This window comes from Procambarus clarkii, chromosome 45 (assembly GCF_040958095.1).
Source record: "Procambarus clarkii isolate CNS0578487 chromosome 45, FALCON_Pclarkii_2.0, whole genome shotgun sequence".
Lineage (NCBI taxonomy): Eukaryota > Metazoa > Arthropoda > Malacostraca > Decapoda > Cambaridae > Procambarus > Procambarus clarkii.
The window spans coordinates 5,567,407-5,589,040 of NC_091194.1; the positions used below are offsets into that span (position 1 = coordinate 5,567,407).

The window sequence follows — 21,634 nt, forward strand, 5'->3', positions numbered from 1 at the left end:
GAGACAATATTTGGAGTGACTGATATTTGGTCGCGAGAGTATAGTTGCAAAAGTCGCCGACCCACGGATATTAGGTGGTTAGCCCATCTGTTATCGGGTCTCCCTGGTTACCGGGAAGGCCTTTAGTTTTGTTGACCAGACCACACACTAGAAGTTGAAGGGACGACGACGTTTCGGTCCGTCCTGGACGTTTCGGTCCGTCCTGAATCGACTTGAGAATGGTCCAGGACGGACCGAAACGTCGTCGTCCCTTCAACTTCTAGTGTGTGGTCTGGTCAACATACTTCAGCCACGTTATTGTGACTCATCGCCTGCCTTTAGTTTTGTTGTGCACGAGTCCAGTGTGCGCATTTGAATTGCCAACAGTCCCTGTGACGAAGTGGTAAGATACTCGCCTAGCGTTTCGCGAGCGCTTTGGCCTGGGAGGATTTACTGGGCGTCAATTCTTAACTGTAGCCTCTGTTTACCCAACAGTAAAATGGATACCTGGTTGTTAAACGATTTGGAGGGGTCGTATTCCGGGGGAAAATTAGGATTAAGGACTTGCCCGAAACGCTATGCGTGCTAGTGGCTGTGCAAAAATGTAAGAACACTTGTATATAAAAAAAAAATCAAAGAAATCAAAATCAATCACCTTGTATCCATTACGGGCTACTCATGCCCGTGTCATCTCTGGGTGGCTTAACCCTCATCAATCACCTTGTATCCACAAGAACTTTGTCTCTGATAATGTTGACAAGGGTCAAGAAATGCATTTTTTTTACCTTCAGGCCTTAATAAATTGAAAATAAACTTTGGCGACTTAATTTTCCAACTTCCTTGTCAAGTGAAGAAAAACAGGATTCAATAACATTCTTACAAGACTGCTACCAATATTTATATGCAACTAAATTTCTTTCTTTATACAGATTCAGCGTACTTAGCACAATAAATTCTTAGTATAGTTTTATTACCATCATAAAGATTGTTTCGAACTAAGGGGCCATCAGTTAGTTTTTTAAACTTTGTTCAATGTCAACAAATCTTTTTTGATTAGTTGTATATGAAAAGGGCTGCAATTGTTCCAAGCTTCAGTACTACAGCCTAAATAAAAAGGGAGATTTTTTTTCAACGAATATTACACATTTTCAGTAAGTTACTACAACCACACGTTTCAGATATAATCATTCTATTACACTTTTGTGACACATTAGCATATAATAAAGTGGGCAAACGTTGGTTATTCAAAACGATGCAATGCGAGTCATAACAGGAGTTCCCAGATGGACTAAAATACTGAACCTAAGACTAGAAACCAAGCTAACGTCGATTGAAATAAGGATAAAAGGGATTGTTGCATGCATGCTGACCAAGATATTGACTAGACCTAGAATCAGTTCACTTAAAGATATAATCACTAGAGCACTAACTCTGGACAGAAGAGCCTCCAATAGCAACAGGTGGACCCATTGTGCAATAAACACCATCAATACATTCGATATAACAAAAACAATCACTGAGAAGGATGTCGACGAAATACATGCAGACTTTGTTATGCAAGCCCCTTGGGAATCGCTGCCAGCAGACTTTAAAGATTATGGCTCTTGAAGGAAAAAAGAACCAGACTAATCCTTATCTGCTACGCACAGATGTATATAGAACAGAATATTGCACAGATGCATATAGAAGCAAACTTGGCATCTGACAGCTTCACATACTTTACAGATGGATCAGTAGACCAGCAGGGACAAGAAAGCGGAGTTGCAGTTAAAGCAAGAAACTCTGTAAATAGTTAGAGACTCTCAAATGGGTGTTCGACTTTACAAATAGAGATGCTTGCCATTCAAAAGGCTTTGGAACATGCACTTGCTGAACACCGACAACATGTTATCATACATACAGATTCAAGAACTGCCATTGAAACATTGCAACAAGAACACATATATGATAACATCCATCTGATCACAAATGTCATATCATTAATGCAAACACTCAAACGACAAGGCTGACAGGTACTTATCAACTGGGTGCCAAGTCATGTGGGAATAATAGAAAATGACATTGCAGACGAAGCTGCAAAAATTGCAACTAAGAGAAGAAATGTAGACATCTACATACCACAGAGTCTATCACAGATTAAGAAATTAGAAACAGAGCAATGCAAAAGATGTACAGTGACCACAACACAGCAGTTCCAACATCAGGATCTGCGGGTTGGTACAAGAATTCAACCAACTACGAACTGCTTAGTTAGATGAAAGGGAGCAGTAGAACAACAGAAGTACACTTACATCGCATCAGGCTTGGATGGGAAATAGGCTTACAGGTTCCGGAAGATGAGAGGAAATCTCAGCACTGGAAAAATGCCCGACAGACCACTGGAATATCACCTAACACAGTGTAGAGTTACAAACCCATTAAGATTTCAACTTAGATTCAACAGAGCAGAAGTTGTTAAACACTTGGGACAAAATCTTACTGAAGCGACCATACGAGTCATAAATACTCATACTCCGCCCAAGTAAAACAGAAACAAGCAACACTTAGTGGGCCAGCCAGAGGCTTAGGGCCCGCGCAGGAATATCCCTGCAAAAAAAAAAAATGACATGATTTCAGTTGACACTGTTGTTGTTGATGTTAAAGATTTGCTACCTGGAACAAAAAAGTTCCAAGTAGCAATGGCTATGGTGAGCCCGTGCAGTTGACACTTGTGTTTGATGTTAATTTTTGACCAATTTGGAAAATTGTTGACAAATAATTAAATATTCTTTTCGTACCTTCCTATTTACGCTACGATGCCGAGACTTGGACCAGAATGAAACAAATTTATTGCACATTTTCAGTATATATAGAACTTAGGCCCCCTAAAGGGCGTTTAAAATATAACGTAAGTAACATATATTAATCTATTAAATGAGTATTTATATCACGTACTATTGTAAATTTATTTATAAAATTCTAAAAATCCAAATACTTTATATAATAATTACTAAAATTGTTTAAAATTACATATTTTTTTATTATGAATTGTTTGAATATATAATTTACAAAATGATTTAATAAACGAAAACAATTTCAAATAATTTAAAAGTATATTTATTTGAATTAATTTGTATCTAGCCTTCATCATTTACTGAAATGCTATTTTTCATTTTCCAAACTCTTTGTGAGGGATAACTAATTATATTTACGTTCTACTGCTGATAAGCTATGTTCACAAAGACGAGCATCTCGCTTCACGATGTATATATTCTTGGATTATTTTAGCCCTGAACAATGGTCAGGGCTAAAGTATACTTTGTTGATTATTAATAAGCTATTGTGGGGGCCCTGAATGACTCTCCAGCCGGCGCCCTGGGTGAGACCTTAAACCAAACACTTACCCAAAACCAATGCCAACGTTACATTCTCAATTTTGTGCGCCGGGTGAAACAAAACACCATAGGCGATTTAATTATCGTATAATTTTAAGTATTAATAATAAAATTTTCGCTGTGCTGGAAGACCATAGAAATGTTGATGGTTTAATTCCCCGACTAAACTGTAAGGAAGAGCGATGAACTTATTTGTTGACCAAACCACACACTAGAAAGTGAAGAAACGATGATGTTTCGGTCCTTGACCATTATTAAGTCGATTGTGATAATGGTCATATATAATGCTCAATCGTCTTGATAATGGTCGAGGACGAACCGAAACATCGTCGTCTCTTCACTTTCTAGTGTGTGGTTTGGTCAACATTTTTTAGCCACGTTATTGTGACCCCTCGTCTGCATATGAACATTTATTTATTTATTTATTTATATTCAAGAAGGTACATTGGGGGTTAGGAGAGTACATAGTAATGATGATTTTACATTCATGTAAAGTCACTATCACGCATAGCATTTTGGGCAAGTCCTTAATCTAACAGATAATTTTAAGTAGATAAATGCCAGTAAAATTGACAAAAAATGCTTAGACAGATTTAGAGCTGACAGATCATATGATGTGTTCTCTGTCACCATAAGTAATTATGGGGGACGATAATTAATAATAATAATAATAATTAGCTGTCCCTGTAGCGCTGAGGTAAAGCACTCGCCCGGCGCTTCGCGAGCACTTTGGTCTGGGTTCATATCCTGGCCGGGGAGGATTGACTGGGCCCCAAGTTATATAAGGTAAGCTATTATCCTGAGATGATTTCGGGGCTTAGCGTCCCCGCGGCCCGGTCCTCGACTAAGCCTCATTTTTGTTAAACACCTCCCCCCCCCCCCCCAGGAAGCAGCCAAGCAGCCCGTAACAGCTGTCTAACTCCCAGGTACCTATTTACTGCTAGGTAACAGGGGCATCAGGGTGAAATAAAGATTTTGCCCATTTGTCTCCGTCTCCACCGGAGATCGAACCTGGAACCTCAGCACTACGAATCCGAAGCGCTGTCTACTCAGCTGTCAGGCGCCAATTACCCTATATATTTTATATTATTACCTTATATAAGCTGATTAGTTAGAAGTTACCCAAAACGCTATGCGTGCTGGTGGCTGTACAAGAATGTAAGAACTCTTGTATATAAAAATCAATCACCTTATATTCATTACGGGTTACTCATGCCCGTGCCATCCCTGGGTGGCTTAATCCTCATCAATCACCTTGTATCCACAAGAACTTTGCCTCTGATAATGTAAACAAGGGTCAAGATATTTTTACCTTCAGGTTATAATAAATTGTAAGATAAACTTCGGAGACTTAATTTTCCAGCTTCCTTGTCAAGTGAAGAAAAACATAATTAAAATAGAATTCGATAACATATACTTCATGAAAGACTGCTACCAATATTTATATGTAACTAAATTTACTTCGTTATACAGCAATAGTCGCGGCGTATTTTACATAACTAATTCTTAACATAGCTTTATTACCACCCTAAAGATCGTTCCGAACTAAAGGGCGTCTAAAATTTTAGCGTTGAATGTAATGAACTGAATCACAGTAGTTTCACGTGCTAGTGTAAATTTATTTATTAAATTCTACAAATTTCAATACATTATGTAATAATAACTAAAATTATGTTAAAAATTAATTTTTTCTATTGAGTTTTGTTTAAATTTATAATTTACAAAATGATTTAATAAAATAAACAAATTTTAAATAATTTAAAAGTATATTTATTTGAATTAATTTGTATTTAGTATTCACCATTTCCTGTAATATTATTTTTCATTTTCTAAGCTCTTTGCGAGGGGGTAAGAAATTTTATTTACATTCTTAAGCTGATAAGCTACAAGCTATATACACAAAGACGAGCATCTCGCTTCACGATGTATATATATCCTTGGATTTACTTTAGTTTATGTTTAGCCCTGATTGATTGATTGATGAAGATTAAGCCACCCAAAAGGTGGCACGGGCATGAATAGCCCGTAAGTGGTGGCCCTTTTGAGCCATTACCAGTATCAAGAGCTGATACTGGAGATCTGTGGAGGTGCGAATGCACCCTGCATGACGGGAGATGTCTCCCTTGTGAATGTGTTAAGATGAAGATTAAGCCACCCAAAAGGTGGCACGGGCATGAATAGCTCGTAAGTGGTGGCCCTTTTGAGCCATTACCAGTATCAATAGATGATACTGGAGATCTGTGGAAGTGCGACTGCACCCTGCGTGACGGAAGATGTCTTCCGTGTTTTAGCCCTGAGCAGTGTTTAGGGCTATACATGAAACAATGCATAATTTATTTATTTATTATGACAATGTCAGACCACGGAGGAAAATGAAACAGGAATTTCCTTAAGTACTTTCGTATATTAAATACATCTTCAGAAGGAATCACATTCCTTCTGAAGATGTATTTAATATACGAAAGTACTTAAGGAAATTCCTGTTTCATTTTCTTCCGTGATCTGACATTGTCACATTCTTAATCACGTGTTTATTTTCGTGATATACACACATTTATTTATTATATATATGTATATATATGTATATATATATATTATATATATATATATATATATATATATATATATATATATATATATATATATATATATATATATATATATATATATATATATATATATATATATATATATGTATATATATATTGGATAAGTTTCGGATAAATTAAATAAGTTTAGATTCAAGACTCTGGTAAATGCTGGTTTGAAAATACCTCAAAGATAAGGTGAACACAAGTTCAATTGATCACTTTGGGGAGGTTCCGGCGTAGCACCCCTACAGCCAGGCCCGCTGGCGTGGACCACCCCCCCCCCCACACACACACACACATAAGCAGTAGGTGGTACTGGCAGCTGTAGCCCCCCTCATGGGAGGAGGGTTATCTGGAGATGATTTCGGGGCTTTAGTGTCCCCGCGGCCTGGTCCTCGACCAGAGCTCCACCCCCAGTAAGCCGCCCGTGACAGCTGACTAACTCCCAGGTACCTATTTACTGCTAGGTAACAGGGCCATCAGGGTGAAAGAAACTGCCCATTGTTTCTCGCCGGCGCCCGGGACCACAGGATCACCCGTCCAGTGTTCTGTCCGCTCAGCCACCGGCTCCCTCATGTAGGATGTACCTACACCCTCCGCCACCCTACCAATACCTACACCACCGCCACCCTCATGTAGGGTGGATGTAGTCCTATCAATGTATGAATTGAAATATATTCTCATTATTGTGCGCCGGGTGAAACAAAACACTATAGGCGATATAACTTTTTATTAAGTTTATATATTACTAATAAAATTTTCGCTGTGCTGGAAGACCATAGAAATGGTGATGGTTTAAGTCCCCGGCTAAACTGTAACGTAAGGGCTATGAACTGGCAGATCATATAATGTGTTCTCCGTCACCTCATGTAATTATGGGGGACGATAATTAATAATAATAATAATAATAATAATAATAATAATAATAATAATAATAATAATAATAATAATAATAATAATAATAATAATAATAATAATAATAATAATAATAGTAATAGTAATTAGCTGTCCCCGTAGCGCTGAGGTAAAGCACTCGCCCGGCGCTTCGCGAGCACTTTGGTCTGGGTTCATATCCTGGCCGGGGAGGATTGACTGGGCCCCAAGTTATATATCTTAAATTATTACCTTATATAAGCTTATTACCGTATATTAAGTTATATAAACTATTAGATAAGGCCTGACGGCTGAGTGGACAGCACTCGAGCTTCATAGTCCTAAGGGTCCGTGTTCGATCCCCGGCGGAGGCAGAAACAAATGGGCAGAGTTTATTTCACCCTGATTCGTCTCTTCACCTAGCACTAAATAAGTACCTGGGAGTTAGATAGCTGATACGGGCTGCTTCCTGAGGATGTGCGAGTGTGAAAATTAGGATTAAGGACTTGCCCGAAACGCTATGCATACTTGTGGCTGTACAAGAATGTAAGAACTCTTGTATAAATAAATAAATAAATACATAAATAAATATAAAGGTCCCTGAAGGGGCTCACAAACCCATATAGTACACAATTATTAATCATATTCTACATTTCCCATTCCAATGGTAATCACATGACATACTGTGAGATCTCTTATTGATTATGCTGCCTCTGTCATGTCATGTTTTGGTAAAGGTAAACTAAACAAGTTGGAGAAGGTACAAAATGAATTTACTATACGTTATAAGTTAATGCACAATGACAATAATATGCTATGTGGAAACCATAGTAAATGACCATTAATGAACTATTTACTTCACTTTACAGCCTACTTTAAATAGTCTGGTCACTTGATTATTTAATAATACTCACTAAGGCAATCAAGCACTTAGCCAGACCTGTGGCTTTATTCATAAAAAAATTATAGTAGTTACATCCTGCAATAATACCAAGACATATAATATACAATACATATATAATATAGTTTGAGCACTTTCTATTCACTATAACGATAAGCAAATTAAATAATCAACTGAAGCTAAAACATACAGAAAATAAGACAGTACATTTCACCAACCTGTGTACTTGTTGATTTAGGGGCGACGACCATCGTGGGATGGGATGCCCCCCGGCGTACCCGTGAAGGGTTAATCGCGAGGCCCGGAAAGGTGAAATGCCAAGCCTAATTGCGAAACGAGTGACGCCAATCACTGGAAACTAATATGCCTCGCGGCAAAAAAACGCACCGACAGGCAGATGATTGGGGAGCCCCAGGAGTCCTTCAGGGTGACAAGCACCGCCCCTGACCCACACAGAGAACACCGGTTAGCAAAACCAAAAACTCGACCCTCCAACTAAAACGTAAAATTCATCCAGTGCCCCCCGGCAGAGCAGAAGCCAGCCGCTCACCACGTCTGAGGACAAACCAGGAGCCCACTAAGACCTATCAATTTCCAGCACCTCTCGGCCAAGCCGGCGCCGGACACCGTCACCCCGCCGGAACCAGCCAGAACACGTTAAAATATAATCTACCAACGATCCCGTAACCCAAGGCTATGTGCGCCAGGCGTTGTACAAGCCGGACCGTTGAATAGGGATGCCAAACGGTAGTATCAAATCTAAATCACAAAACAAAACGTGTTCCGGCGTCTCTCAGGCGGAGGATGCGTCCAGACGTCCGGTTGGCGTCAAGGTTAAAAAGGCGTCTCAGCTGATCTGCCGCTCACCGACAATAACAGTCAAGCGAGCGCCCATCACATGCTACAATTACTCTAGCCAGGTATGATTTTATTTTTATTTTATTTTATTTATAAGTTTTTACATTCTTGTAAAGTCGCTAGTACGCATAGCGTTTCGGGCAGGTCCTTAATCCTAATTTTCCCCGGAATACGATCCAGTACCCATTCACTGCTGACTGAACAGAGGCTGCAGTTAAGGATTGGTGCCCTGGATTCGGCCAGGATACGAGCCCAGGCCAAAGTGCCGGGCGAGTGCCTTACCACTGTGCCATGGGGATTGCTAAGTAGATAGATACTACATTTTACTACACTCACTACGGCTTACCTTTAGTTTATTATTGTCATTACGCATTAATTTATATTTATTATGTAAGTTAATGCTTATCCACTACAGTTAGTTTATTAATTTAGAATTAGCTGTTTCTTTTTTTACTTTGTAAATATTACTTCAGTTTGTTAACATTGTTTCCCCATTCTGTGTTTCACTTGATCTCAGCAATAAAACACATCCTAGGCGATGCTAGGATACGTTTTAGTCTTTAAACCAGGCAATTTAAATCTCTAGTGATTAGTTGAGAAGCGGGACCAAAGAGCCTAAGCACAACCGAACCAATCCGGCAACACAACTAGTTAGCTAGGTGAGTGCTTCTACACCAACACCACAGGCGGCGGGGGACAATCATCTACATGCATTACCTACAGTAGGCAAACTTTGTAAATTTGGTTATGATTTCTCGTAGTACCTTATTCTGAATAAAGTAGTTACACGTTTCTTGAACATTTCTTAGAATTATCTGTAAATTCTGATTTTTTCACATTAGTTATATAGTGGTATTAGGTATGTGAATAACTTTGCTGACAGAGTTTATATTTGGTCAGATCCACTTCGGTAAGTGGCACAAACTCCCTGAGGGGTGCGATGTAATTATTGTTAATGTATAATTTGATGTATAATTTATTACTGCCGCCAGCGGTGGACCATCGGGAATCGAACACCAAACCCGAAAGAAGCAAGACTGGCGCTGTACCGATCAATCTTCTAATTTTGTGAGTTAAGTTTTTATTTAGACTCTAGGAAAGTCTGACCATCTTTTAACTTAACCTAATAATTACATTAATAATAATCCGTATTTTTTATTTAACGTCTTAAACTACCCTAAAGGTCGTTTAGATTTATTACCTAATAATAACATGGTTATTAACCAAGTATATTTATGAATGTTTAATACCACCCTAGAGGTCGTTTCGACCTGTAGAGCGTCCAAAATATCAGCGTTGAATGTAATGAGACGATGCAGGGAGTGTTGCAAACAAGTGTAAATATTTTTACAAAATTTTTAACTTATAAAAATATTATATAATAATTAATGATAATTTAATACAACTCCTTGTTTTTTACAATATATTGTTTTCATTTATAATTTACGAAATTATTTGAAGAATTAAATGTGTTTTTAAACAATTCAAAACAATATTTGAGTTGATTCAATTTTAAACTAAGCTTAAAACATTTTCTTATATTTTATTTTCTAATTTATTTAGAGGGGTAACTAATTTTCTTCATATTGCAAAGCCGGTATATTATATCCACTATGAGGGATATACACCACTTCATGGCGTATATCTTGATTTTACACTTTAATCCTGAACAATGTTCAGAATTGAGTAAACTATTGAGTTGGAGTTATTAACCCTCAGTCATGGGTTTAGCGTTTGTTTTGATTCTGTCGGCGAAATTTGGCAAGTCAAGTTGTATTCGACGTGGTACAACATTTGTCATTTTTACTGATTGGATTGGTTACTCCATGTATTAATTATGGTTAACACATTAAGACAATTGTTGTACTTAATAACTTATTTTATTTTACCCTCAGGCTTGCAGAATAGCAATCCAAGGGTTTCTAAAAATATTAGCGTTGAATGTAATAAATGTAACGTATAATTTTAAAAGTACAACTAACTTTCAGCTTTAAATTTTCAAAAATCACAGTAAATTATGTAATAATTTATAAATATTTTAAAAACATTTTACATCATTTATGGATTTTGTTTAACAAATATTTATGTATATTACTTATTTTTTTTAATTTTTATAAACATTATTATTATTTGACTTAAATGTAGTTTTGAACTTATCTTCATTATATTATTTTATACAAGGCTTGAAGGGGGTAACTATAACATTATTTCTTTATGCCTCGACGCCGAAGCAAGGCACCGAATTAGTGGGTTCTTACTACCAGAAGTCGCATCTATTCCCTCTGAAATCTTATAAACAAAACGTTGCCCAAATTAGAAAAGTAACAACATGCACTTTTAACTAAATATTCCCAGTGGGGTAAATGTGGGTTACTGAGGTGTGGATATTGGACGTGTAGGTGTGGTTATTTGACGCGTATGTCAAGATATTAGACATGTAGATGTGGTTATAGGACGTGTAAATGTGGTTATGGATGTGTAGGTGTGGATATTGGGGATGCAGATATTGGCCGTGTGGTGTGGATAAGGAACTTACAAATGTGTATCTATAATAATAATTATTCAGGAAAAGTGCATACATAGATACAGAGTTACAAACATACTGTTGGATATATAGATAGAGCTAGTACATACAATACTTAAAGCCACTAAATACGCATAGCGTTTCGGGCAAGTGGTGTGGGGGAAAAATACTTAGACTAAAACTTAATAATAATTGGGAGTAAAGTATAAATTGTGTTAAAAAAAGGAATTGCGTAATAGTGGCTTTAGGCATTGTATGTACTAGCTCTATCTATATATCAATCCATTAATGTAACATCACTTGTATGTATATACCTTACCTGAATAAACATCTGAATCTGAATCTGAATCTGAATAAAAACAGAAAAAAAAGAAAAAGAAAAGGGAGGGAACATGGCAGAAATCAAACAGCATTGTTTAGAAGCAAAACATAGGTTGACATTTAGGGGGTAAGGTAGGTTACATGGAGTTAATTAGATAGTACTTAGTTCCACTCTTAAACTGGTTGAAAGAGGCACAGCCTTTGACATGATTGGGGAAATCATTCCACATTCTGGGTCCCTTGAATTGTAGAGCATTTCTGGTTGGTTAAGTCGCACTTTTGGAATATCAAATAAATATTTGTTTCTGGTGTGATGCCCATGGGTTGTGTTACAACCTTCTAGGATGGATGAATCTAATACATACCCTAGTTGTGGGCAAAGGTTGTAATTATTTTGTGCTTCACTGTAATTATTTTGTGCTTCAAAGTGCTTCACTGACGAATTTTGTTGAACCACAACGCTATAAATGCTTCACCCACGTACTACAAACAAATAATCGCCAACAGAACCTAAACACCTAACCTAACCTATGCCTATATATGCACAATATGCTAATATATTATAATATTAATTTATATTTGAGAAAATTCCTGTTTTGAATGAACAGCATTTAAAAATTTATGAATGCGTCTGTGGGGTCGACCCTTGGATGTAATGGACTTGAGTCGAGGACGGGTTGGGTTCATATCCTGGCCGGGGAGGATTTACTGGGCGACAATCCTCAACTGTAGCCTCTGTTCATCCAACAGTGAATGGGTACCTGGTTGTTAAACTACTTGGCGGGTCGTATTCCGGAGAAAAATAGGATTAAGGACTTGCCCGAAACGCTATGTGTACTAGTAGCTTTACAAGACTGTAAGAACTCTTATATTTATAAATAAAATAAAATAAAAATAAATAAAAAGTGACATAATAGACATGGGATCGCTAGATTGTTTCAAGCAAAGACATATATTAATAAATGAGTTTGGTTGAAGATAAATAGGATTGCCTCGCATGGGCGAATAGGCCTTCATCAGTAATTTAGAGCTGTCCATAAAGTTTAGTTTTAGTTCATTTATTATGCACCCCATACCCATCTTGTGGGCGGTAGTGGAAAGGGTTACAGAGGCACATAATGGGCTCAGGGACTGAACCCCACAATTCATTTAGCTAAGCAAGTTACAATCTTGATGAGCTAGTTACAAAATTCAGTATAAGTCGTCACATCATAAATGGGTTCGAGATCGACCACAAGTACAGTTTCTAAATTAAGCAACTGACATATGAGGAGAGCTAGTGTCACAATTGATATGTTTGTCCTGCACACGGCCCCCCATCCAGTGGGTAGCGGTGGATAGGTTACAATCACTTAGTTACTACCTACAGTTAGCAAACTAGGGATATTTGACTAAAATTTCTGGTGTCAGATCATTTTAAATGAAATATTTATACATTGCTGGAAATAAAGATCAATATATATTCACATCGGCTGTCATGAGAGAGAACGACAATGTGAGGCAGGAGCCGCAGGACACCAACCGACCACAACAACTCGCATTCGTTCATGCTTCTCGCACTTACCTCGCTGCTGTCCAGAGCAAAGAATATATTTACCGTATATACAAGCGGGTGAGTGGAATTTACTATATCAAGAAAAAGGAATTGACCATGCCGGTGGGAGCTGATGGATTCCGTCTTCCAAATATTAACGAGAAAGGTTCCGAAAAGAAATTAGATTGGGTAAGTGCTTTCACCTGAGGGCCATTAACTCTTGTTGCCTTAATGGGGACAGTTAGTCTGCAGCTTGTCAAAGATCTATTGCTACGATTTGTCAATACACGATACATTGGTCATCAGTGAACATAATTAAGAGCCAGTGGCATGGCGCAGTAACATATTTACCTGAATTTTACCTTAATTTACCTGAGGGCCACTAACACACTAGTGGCCTCGAAGAGGACAGGAAGCCGGTGGCTTGTCGAAGGCTCCCTATTTGTCCTGTTGATTTTTTTCTAGCCGGTGCATCACTTATATGTACTTGACTTAGGTTTGACCTGGCCAGCACAAAATAGGTGGCTGCACAGACAGCCTCTTCCTTAGAGAGAGGAGACTCAAATCAAGCAAACAAGATTGTCCCCAACCAAAGGTGTACTAGTATAAGTGTTAATTACTGGTCAATTGCCAGTGAGGAAAAGTCTCATGAAATAGACTGAATTTTCTCATCAGTGATAAACGCATCATAAACATAGATATAGACTACATGTATTTTTATTATTATAAAGAATACTTTTGTATTTAATTCACAGTGTATATGTGAATCTAAAGAACCCCTACTTAACCTTATTTTCATTTGTTTACTATTTCTTCACTACCTGTATTCATTGTTGGTTCAAATTATTTTGCATTTTCTGTTTTGGTATTTATCAGTATGTCATGCCTCTTACTGTTGCTTCCTTTCAGTTGAATTTGGTGGAGCCATTTTCTTTGGCCTCGGACATTGATGTTTCGTCTTTACCATTTCATAAGTCATCTCTTGCTTTCTTTCACCTTCAGTTTGCTTTTTCTCATCCTGAGCCTACTCTGTCTCTGTCTCATGTCCTTTTCTCTTTCAGTTTCTTGTTTTTCTGTCGTCTTTAGTCCCAGTTCTTTGAAATGATGTTTTTGTTGGGTTTTGCTCATGGCTGTAGGGTTAGTTCTGGGATGTTTTCTTTGTCTACAACCTTCCTTTTACCTACAAAAGTGATGGGGGGGGGGGTATCTTTTGGTTTTTGGGTCATGTTTATTTGGCTGGAAGTGCAACACCTTCAGTTAATGTATTATCCTCCCCTCTAACCCCAGTAGCCCTGTTTTTCTTGTTTCATGGGAAGATGGTACAGGGATGGTACCAAGGGACACCCTCTCAGAAATCCAACATTGATTGCAATGAAACACCTCTCTCTGATGGGTATCCTTGTTGGCTACCTATTCTTACCATTCCTTCTGGGGTTCAGGGATTGTCTTTGTGTGGCACATGTCTGAGGTAATTACTTGGCTGGACCCCTGGGTTGCTGAGGCTGCCATCTTGTGGTGGGGAAGTGTAACTAACTAGCGGTTGGAATTTTGTTGTCAAGGTTTCCAAAGTTTCTCCGTGTCATTGCTTGTTTTGGGGGCGCTCTACCTTCATGGTGGGTTTTCTTGTGTATTGGGTTGATCTAGTAATCCAACACTTCCCTTGCCTCTAATGAGCAGACCAGATTCAGCTTCTGGCCCGAGGGAGGCACTAGTGTCTTATGGACCTGGTGGGGTGCATTATACTTTGGAGCTACCAAACTGGGTGGCTTGGGGACTCAGAGGAAAACCATTTGACAGATGTACTGTATTTTATTATATTCAGCAGCCACACCACTGTTACAGCAGCCACACTATTGTTAAAGCAACCACGCTATTGTTACAACAACCACACCATTGTTACAGCAACCACACCATTGTTACAGCAACCACACTATTGTTACAGCAACCACACCATTGTTACAGCAACCACACCATTGTTACAGCAACCACACTATTGTTACAGCAACCACACCATTGTTACAACAACCACACCATTGTTACAGCAACCACACCATTATTACAGCAACCACACCATTATTACAGCAACCACACCATTGTTACAGCAGCCACACCATTACATATCTGGTTGGACAACTCCTGGTATAATTATTTGCACTGTTATAGGTTTCCAAGAATAATCATTAATGCTTCTCATTTTGGGTCATTCTCAAAAGGAATAGAAAATATAAGTACTACAGTAATTTACATTATAATTAAAAAAGTCATTAACCAGTACTTTTATATAAAATATAATGTGTTGAAATTTTTTGCATTAGTTATTCATGATCTATGTTAAACGTTTTTCTTCCTGTTTACAGTTAACTGGCCCTGGACAGAATGAACATTGCCGCACTTTTGTCATTACTGGGGAAGACCACACTTTAGGAAATGCACTTAAGCATTTTATTATACAGAAGTAAGTCAGTGTTTAATTTTTGAACAGCAATTTCCATTAGTGGTATGGTTTGAGTTAATTTTGTTTGGAAATAAACATGGACAAATACAAAATTATGCAATTACTGAACTTATTGTTACTTTTTAAGCTATTTCATTTGGTTTACCTATAAAGGTATAGATCTGCGATGCCAGTTAGGCAGGATGATAGTTTGGTAATGGTGCCATTTGGAATTTTCCATAATTTGTGATGGTTCATAATAGGAACTAGGCAAATATGCACTCCCACCTGCAGTTCTATAGAATGACCAACACAAGCATTCATCAAAATTCCAGCCTTTCCCATCCTTCTTTTGGTGATCACAAGTGGCCATCCACAGGATATTGTCACTAACTGCTAGCTTGGCTACCACTGTCAACTGCCACCAGGTGGAAGTACCTTTAACAACCCAGTGTTTCAAGACCCAGACCACTTCACATTCTTCTTGACCGAGTCTTGGGGTTTATCCAAAGTAATGTTGACTTATTTTTAGTCACAGACTTTATTTCTAGAGCTTATACGGTGCAGTGCAGCTGCCAAACTCTACACCTCTTCATAACAAAATTTTCCAAACAATGCACAAATTTTCCTATTGGATCGCCCTTCAGAAATCTAAATTTTTGTTATTCACATAAGTATAAATATCATGTCAATCATATTTTTTTCAGAAAATAGTATTTTACTATTATTGCACTGGTAGAGTAGTGAATGTTAAAAATATTATTGTAGTTTACCGAGAAAGTCTCCTTCAGTAGCTTCCCTCAGCTGATTGCTCTGGGCTCGACCAGACACCAACAAATTGCTAGATTCTGTGGTTGCTCTTCACCCCAGATGGACAAGTGAGGTCACTGGCTGTCTGACCCCATTGAGACCACTAAACATGGTGGTCCTTGGGCAAATTTAGTTAAATACCTGCCCAAGTGCCAGGTATTGCTAAAGTGTTTAGCCAGGTTTGTTAGTGAATGCCCCCCAAATAACTTAGTCAATTGTATTATCCTGCTACTAATGGGGTGAGCAAGAAGCCTAAGGTAAAGATGAGCTTGAATCTCACTGATGTAAACCCTTCCTATTACATACACAAACACTTGATACAACTCTACCATCCCTGCAAATGACTCTTATCAGTTCAATACACCCCTCTCCACTCAAATCTACTCCTTTGTCTCATTGATGTTTTGTTTATGCAATTGGTGTGCATTATATGCCCAGTCCTGTAGTTGTGGTGCTGCATTATTTGCGTGTTACACACTTCAGGTTGAGACATTGTTTGTCAACCCTGCATCTCACTATCCTATGTTCTGAGGTTGGGTTTTCCTGGTCATCCTTAAGATGGTACAGTTCTTCCAGCTGGCTGTGTACCCTCAGATTCATCATTCTCGTGATGTTCTGAAGATTTATGTTCTAACGAATTTCTTTGCCAATACATCCACGGCTATTATCCAGTCTCATGCTCTTTATTGGATGTCCCTTGACCTTACCACACTTGCGTTGTTTGGCATGCAGCTCATCATCTTCTGGCCTTTGCCATTTTCCATTATATTGTCCAATGGGCAAGCCATGGCATAACTTTTTCCTTGTAGTATTTTGTTCCTCTTTGGAAATGCCAGCCACCCCTACAGAGGCTTCATTGTGAGTTAGCACTGAATGTAATTAAATGCCCGTTTCTGATGGGATCCTCAGTGACTACCAGTCCTTGTCATAGTTCCTTCTTCCCCATGAGGTGGATGAGTTTGTTACAGTGGATCATGAGTAAGAAAAGGAACAGGCTGGGACTCTGGATTAACTAGGCTACCACCTGGTAGCGGTTAGGTGCAACATTGTAGCTGTGGCAACAATTGTTGGCCTCACTACTTAATTTTCATAAACAGTTGCTTGTTTTGTTGCACTTGTACTGTATTGTCAGTTTTCCTTGGTATTGGAGTGATTTCTTATTTCTGAGCTTTCTTTTCTCATAGAGAGAGTCATATTCTGGGTGGGTCCAAGAAGCCTGGGCAAAGATTCCTGAAACATATATTAAAGCCACCATAATTAAGGAAAGATGTACAGGTTTCATAAGTCTGGGGAACAGTAGCATCTAAAACCTTTACTGGCATGAACATAATGACATGGTGACATCACACACCTCATCCACACCATATATAAAATGCAAAATTTTATATCTCATTTTCAGTGGGTTGGGTTAGGTTTCTTTAAAGGCTAACAATGATATAAAAGGGAATATACTTTTCTCAGGTCTTAGACCTTACTTCCAGGAAGACTTTCATAAACAGTAACTTGATGCCTGATTTTTCTTTCTATTGCAGTTCTGCTGTAGAATTCTGTGGCTATACCGTTCCTCATCCAATGGAACGGAAAATACACGTGCGTATTCAAACGAAGGGTACTCCAGCTGAGCAAGTCCTTCGTCAAGCTTTAAGTGAACTCAAGGAACAGAATGAAGCTATCAAAAAAATGATCCAGGTATTTTTATTCACAAGCATTGCAAAGTGTTCAGTCATTCCTAACTCCTTTTCTGGGAGGGTTCCTATTTGAGGCTCCCTGTTGATTGGAACCTAGTTGGCTCCACCTAAATTGAAATACACCATTTCCTTGTGAATCATTGTAAACCTACTGGGACCAGAAGCCAAAACCTGGCCCCTTTATAGAGACACACAGAGCTGAGGCTACTAGGTCACTCCGGCCAAAAAAAGACTACCAGGAAAGTAGAACGAAACAAAACAAATCAATCAACAGCAAGGTAAACTCAAACGGAAAACAAGACTGAAATGATCTACCTGGCTGAGAGCTGATTTCACTCTCTAGTAGCAGTTGCCCACCACCAGGTTGCACACTGAGTTACTGGATCTACCCAACCATCTTGCCATCTTGTCAAGTAGCTTGGTGCTACTTGACAAGCCATTACTGCTCCTCTTTCCACTTGTGCTCTTTAGGTTCTGTTTTTTTGTGCTCAGTTTTAAAGCGCTCTGAATGCCAATTATTTAAGCTCCTGAATGACATTCTAATTTTTGCTAGCATTGAGTATGTTGCTGTCGTTATTCAATTTATATGTGCCACAGGAGTTAGATTTGGTGTTAAATCTACTCCCAGGTCACTTTCTCGAATCGTCACAGGAAGATAGTTTCCCTTCATTGTGTACTGACCCTTTGGTCTCCTGTCACCTAGTCCCATTTCCATAACTTTACACTTGCTCGTGTTGAACTCCAGTAGCCATTTCTCTATCTCTACTGCTTGTTCAAGTCCTCTTAGAGTATCCTACAATCCTTTTTTATGTCACTATTGGTTTCACTAATTTTGCATCATCTGCAAACATCGATATATATAGGACGCGACTCCTGTAGACATGTCGTTCATTTATATTAGAAATAGAACTGGTCCCAGCACTGATCCTTGAGGTACTCCACTTGTTACTGTTCGCCAATCTGACTTCTTGCCCCTAACTGTTACTCTCTGACCCCTGCCTGTTATGTAATTCTTTACCCAAGATATTTCCACTTACTCCTGCCTGCCTCTCAAGTTTGAATAGCAGTCTACTGTGCGGTACTGTGTCAAAGGTTTTTTAGCAGTCCAGAAATGTGCAGTCTGCCCATCTTTCTCTGTCCTGCCTTATATTTGTTATTTTATCATAGAATTCCAGAAGGTTTGTTAAACATGATTTCCTTTCTCCAAACCCATGTTGGTGTTTGTTTACATATCTAATGTTCTCTAGATGTGTAACCAGTCTTAACCTGATTATTCTTTTAAATACTTTACAGGGGAGGCTTGTCAGGGATACTGGTCTGTAGTTAAGTGCCTCTACCCTATCTTCATTTTTGAAAATTGGTACCACATTTGCCTTCTTTCAGCAACTGGGTAACTCTCCCTTCTTAATTGACTCATTATAGATCCTTGCTAGAATGCTGAGGGCCTGCGCTATCTCTTTTAGTATCCACGGTGATACATTGTCTGGTCCAACTTCTTTAATTTTATCCAGTGTTATTAGCTGTTTCATTACTTCCTTTGCTGTCACTTCTTTATCTGTTAGTCTCTCATCTTGGGTCATCTCTTCTAACAATTGGAGTTGCTTATGCTCGGTTGTGAACACTCAATGGAAACTGGCATTCAGTTTCTCGCAGATTTCTTTGTCGCTTTCTGTAAATGCCCCTTCTGTTTTCCTCAGTCTTGTCACTTGGTTCTTCACAACATTTTCCTTCTTATATAACTATGTAGTAATTTAGGTGGCTTTTTTGCTTTCATTGCAATATCGTTTCTACGGTTTTATTCAATGGTTTCAGAGTTTGGACCTAGTGTTCTTGACTTGCTGCTTGGCTTCCCATTTAATGCCAAGGGTAATTGAGGTTGAGCTGGTGTTTCACACTGGGGTTCCGCTGCCTTCTGTTTCTCAGCGGGGAGGAGTGGGGGGAGGGGTGCAGTTCCTTCCCTCATGGGAGACACATTTCTGTCTCCATTGTCAGGTGTAGATCATGGATCCTTGCCGAGGTCTTCATTTTTCAGGGCCTCTGGGTCCAAAAAGAGCCCGCAGAGGGTTCATGGATGCCCTTTCCTGCTTGGTCTTTTGTGCCTTTGCTGGTTTTTTCTTTTTTCTTTTTTTCTGAGTTTCTCCTGCCCCTTTGGCAAATGATTTCATTGTAGGGTTTCTTTCTTCTTTCCAGTCAGACATGTAGAGTACTTGAAGCCTCTTTGTAAACACATTTTTTTTCCTCTCAGTGTGGGGGTACCTTTTGTGTCTTCATCCCTGTGGGTATTTCTGGATGGCATCACGTTTTTTGGATTTGTCCCATTTCGGGGATTTTTCCTGAGATTTGAGTCTCTGTTGGGCTTTGGGTCTCATACCTCCTCTTGGCTTGCAGACTTCCCCTCTTTTGTAGGCTTGGCATGCTGCTGTTGGGTACCTAACTGTTCTTGTGTGACTTTTCTTCCTCCTGTGGGTGTTGGCACTACTTTCTTGTTTTAAAAGTGCTATGGGTCTCCTTCACCGGCTGTTTTCCATTCTCGTTTTCCACTTATTTGCTTGCCTTTTTCTTGCATTGTCAACTTAGGATCTGTTGGCTATGTCTGGACACCCTTGTTCTATTGGGTTGCTCAGCTCTTGCCTTTTACTAGTACGGATTTTGTTGCAGATTCATGCCTTCCCATTTCTGAGGTCAGGACACCAGCAGCTGTGTCCTGGTTCTCTGTGGCTTGGTTGGCAAGAACTACCTCGTATCTCAACAGAGCCCATAAACTGTTTTGCATATACAGACTAAGCTGCCATGATCAAGGCAAAGTGTACAGGTCTTTTAAATGGATAGTTAAGTGTTTGGTAAATCCAGTCCCAAGTATTGTAAAATAAAACTGTCGATTTTAATGTTAATCATCTTTGTGCCAGGGAAATCTTTTATGATTTATAGTTTCTATTTTCTCTGCAGGACGAAATCAAAAGATACCTGGAAACCCATCCGCAAGCAGACACAGATGAAGATGACACCCCATGATGTCAGAGGGGTGTAGAAAACATGGAATAAAAGTTATGCACAGTCATCAAAATGTTTTTTAATTTTTAAAAATAAATTGCAATTTCAGAAGACTAGTTTAGTTTTTATTGCATTTGTGTAGAAATCTCTTCATGGGGTAATCCGAGTTTTGAGCTGAACAGTGAAGTGTTGGCTAGCATTACACTGTGCAAACGTTAGTCTCGGGGAGCACCCGAGTTCAATTGAGAGAGCCTTTTGTGTATGCTGTATTTTCTTTTATTCAATACAAGTACCAGTTGTTCTTTCACTGGCTACCCAAGTATGCTGAAAAAATATGTCCAATGAAACTATGAAATATTAATACATGAAGCTTTAATACACCAATTGTTTGCCACAATTGGTGTATTAATATTTTGTTAAATAGACTGAATGGAATATAATGTATACCAATTGGGGTAACACAGGGGTATACCTGTGTGTCCTAGCACTAGGATGTGCTAGGTGAGGGAGAAGTAACAGCAGGGTGAGGGAGCAGTAACAGCAGGGTGAGGGGGCAGTAATAGCAGGGTGAGGGGGCAGTAACAGCAAGGTGAGGGAGCAGTAACAGCAGGGTGAGGGGCAGTAACAGCAGGGTGAGGGGGGCAGTAACAGCAGGGTGAGGGGGCAGTAACAGCAGGGTGAGGGGGCAGTAACAGCAGGGTGAGGGAGCAGTAACAGCAGGGTGAGGGGCAGTAACAGCAGGGTGAGGGGGGCAGT

At 39.0% G+C, this 21,634-nt stretch overlaps 2 protein-coding genes across 3 annotated transcripts in view; one reads left to right on the forward strand and one right to left on the reverse strand.

The window, feature by feature from the left end:
• LOC123769820 (serine/threonine-protein phosphatase 6 regulatory ankyrin repeat subunit C) overlaps window positions 1-8,530 on the reverse strand; it is a 125,051-nt gene extending 116,521 nt beyond the window's left edge. The window contains exon 1 of the mRNA XM_069301266.1: window positions 7,937-8,530. The gene's annotated coding sequence lies outside the window, so the exon portion shown is untranslated. The remainder of the gene's footprint in view (window positions 1-7,936) is intronic.
• A 4,353-nt stretch (window positions 8,531-12,883) lies between these two features.
• On the forward strand, window positions 12,884-20,991 carry Polr1D (RNA polymerases I and III subunit AC2 l(2)37Cg). 2 transcript variants are annotated; one of them, XM_045761135.2, is made up of 4 exons: window positions 12,884-13,144; window positions 15,313-15,410; window positions 17,732-17,888; window positions 20,834-20,991. In XM_045761135.2, exons 1-4 carry the CDS (start codon window positions 12,899-12,901, stop codon window positions 20,897-20,899), a joined length of 567 nt encoding a protein of 188 aa, XP_045617091.1. In that variant the 5' UTR covers window positions 12,884-12,898; the 3' UTR covers window positions 20,900-20,991. The 2 variants fall into 2 exon arrangements, with proteins under 2 accessions (XP_045617091.1, XP_045617092.1); XM_045761136.2 differs by having other exon boundaries at window positions 12,884-13,033.
• The last annotated feature ends 643 nt before the right edge of the window (window positions 20,992-21,634 follow it).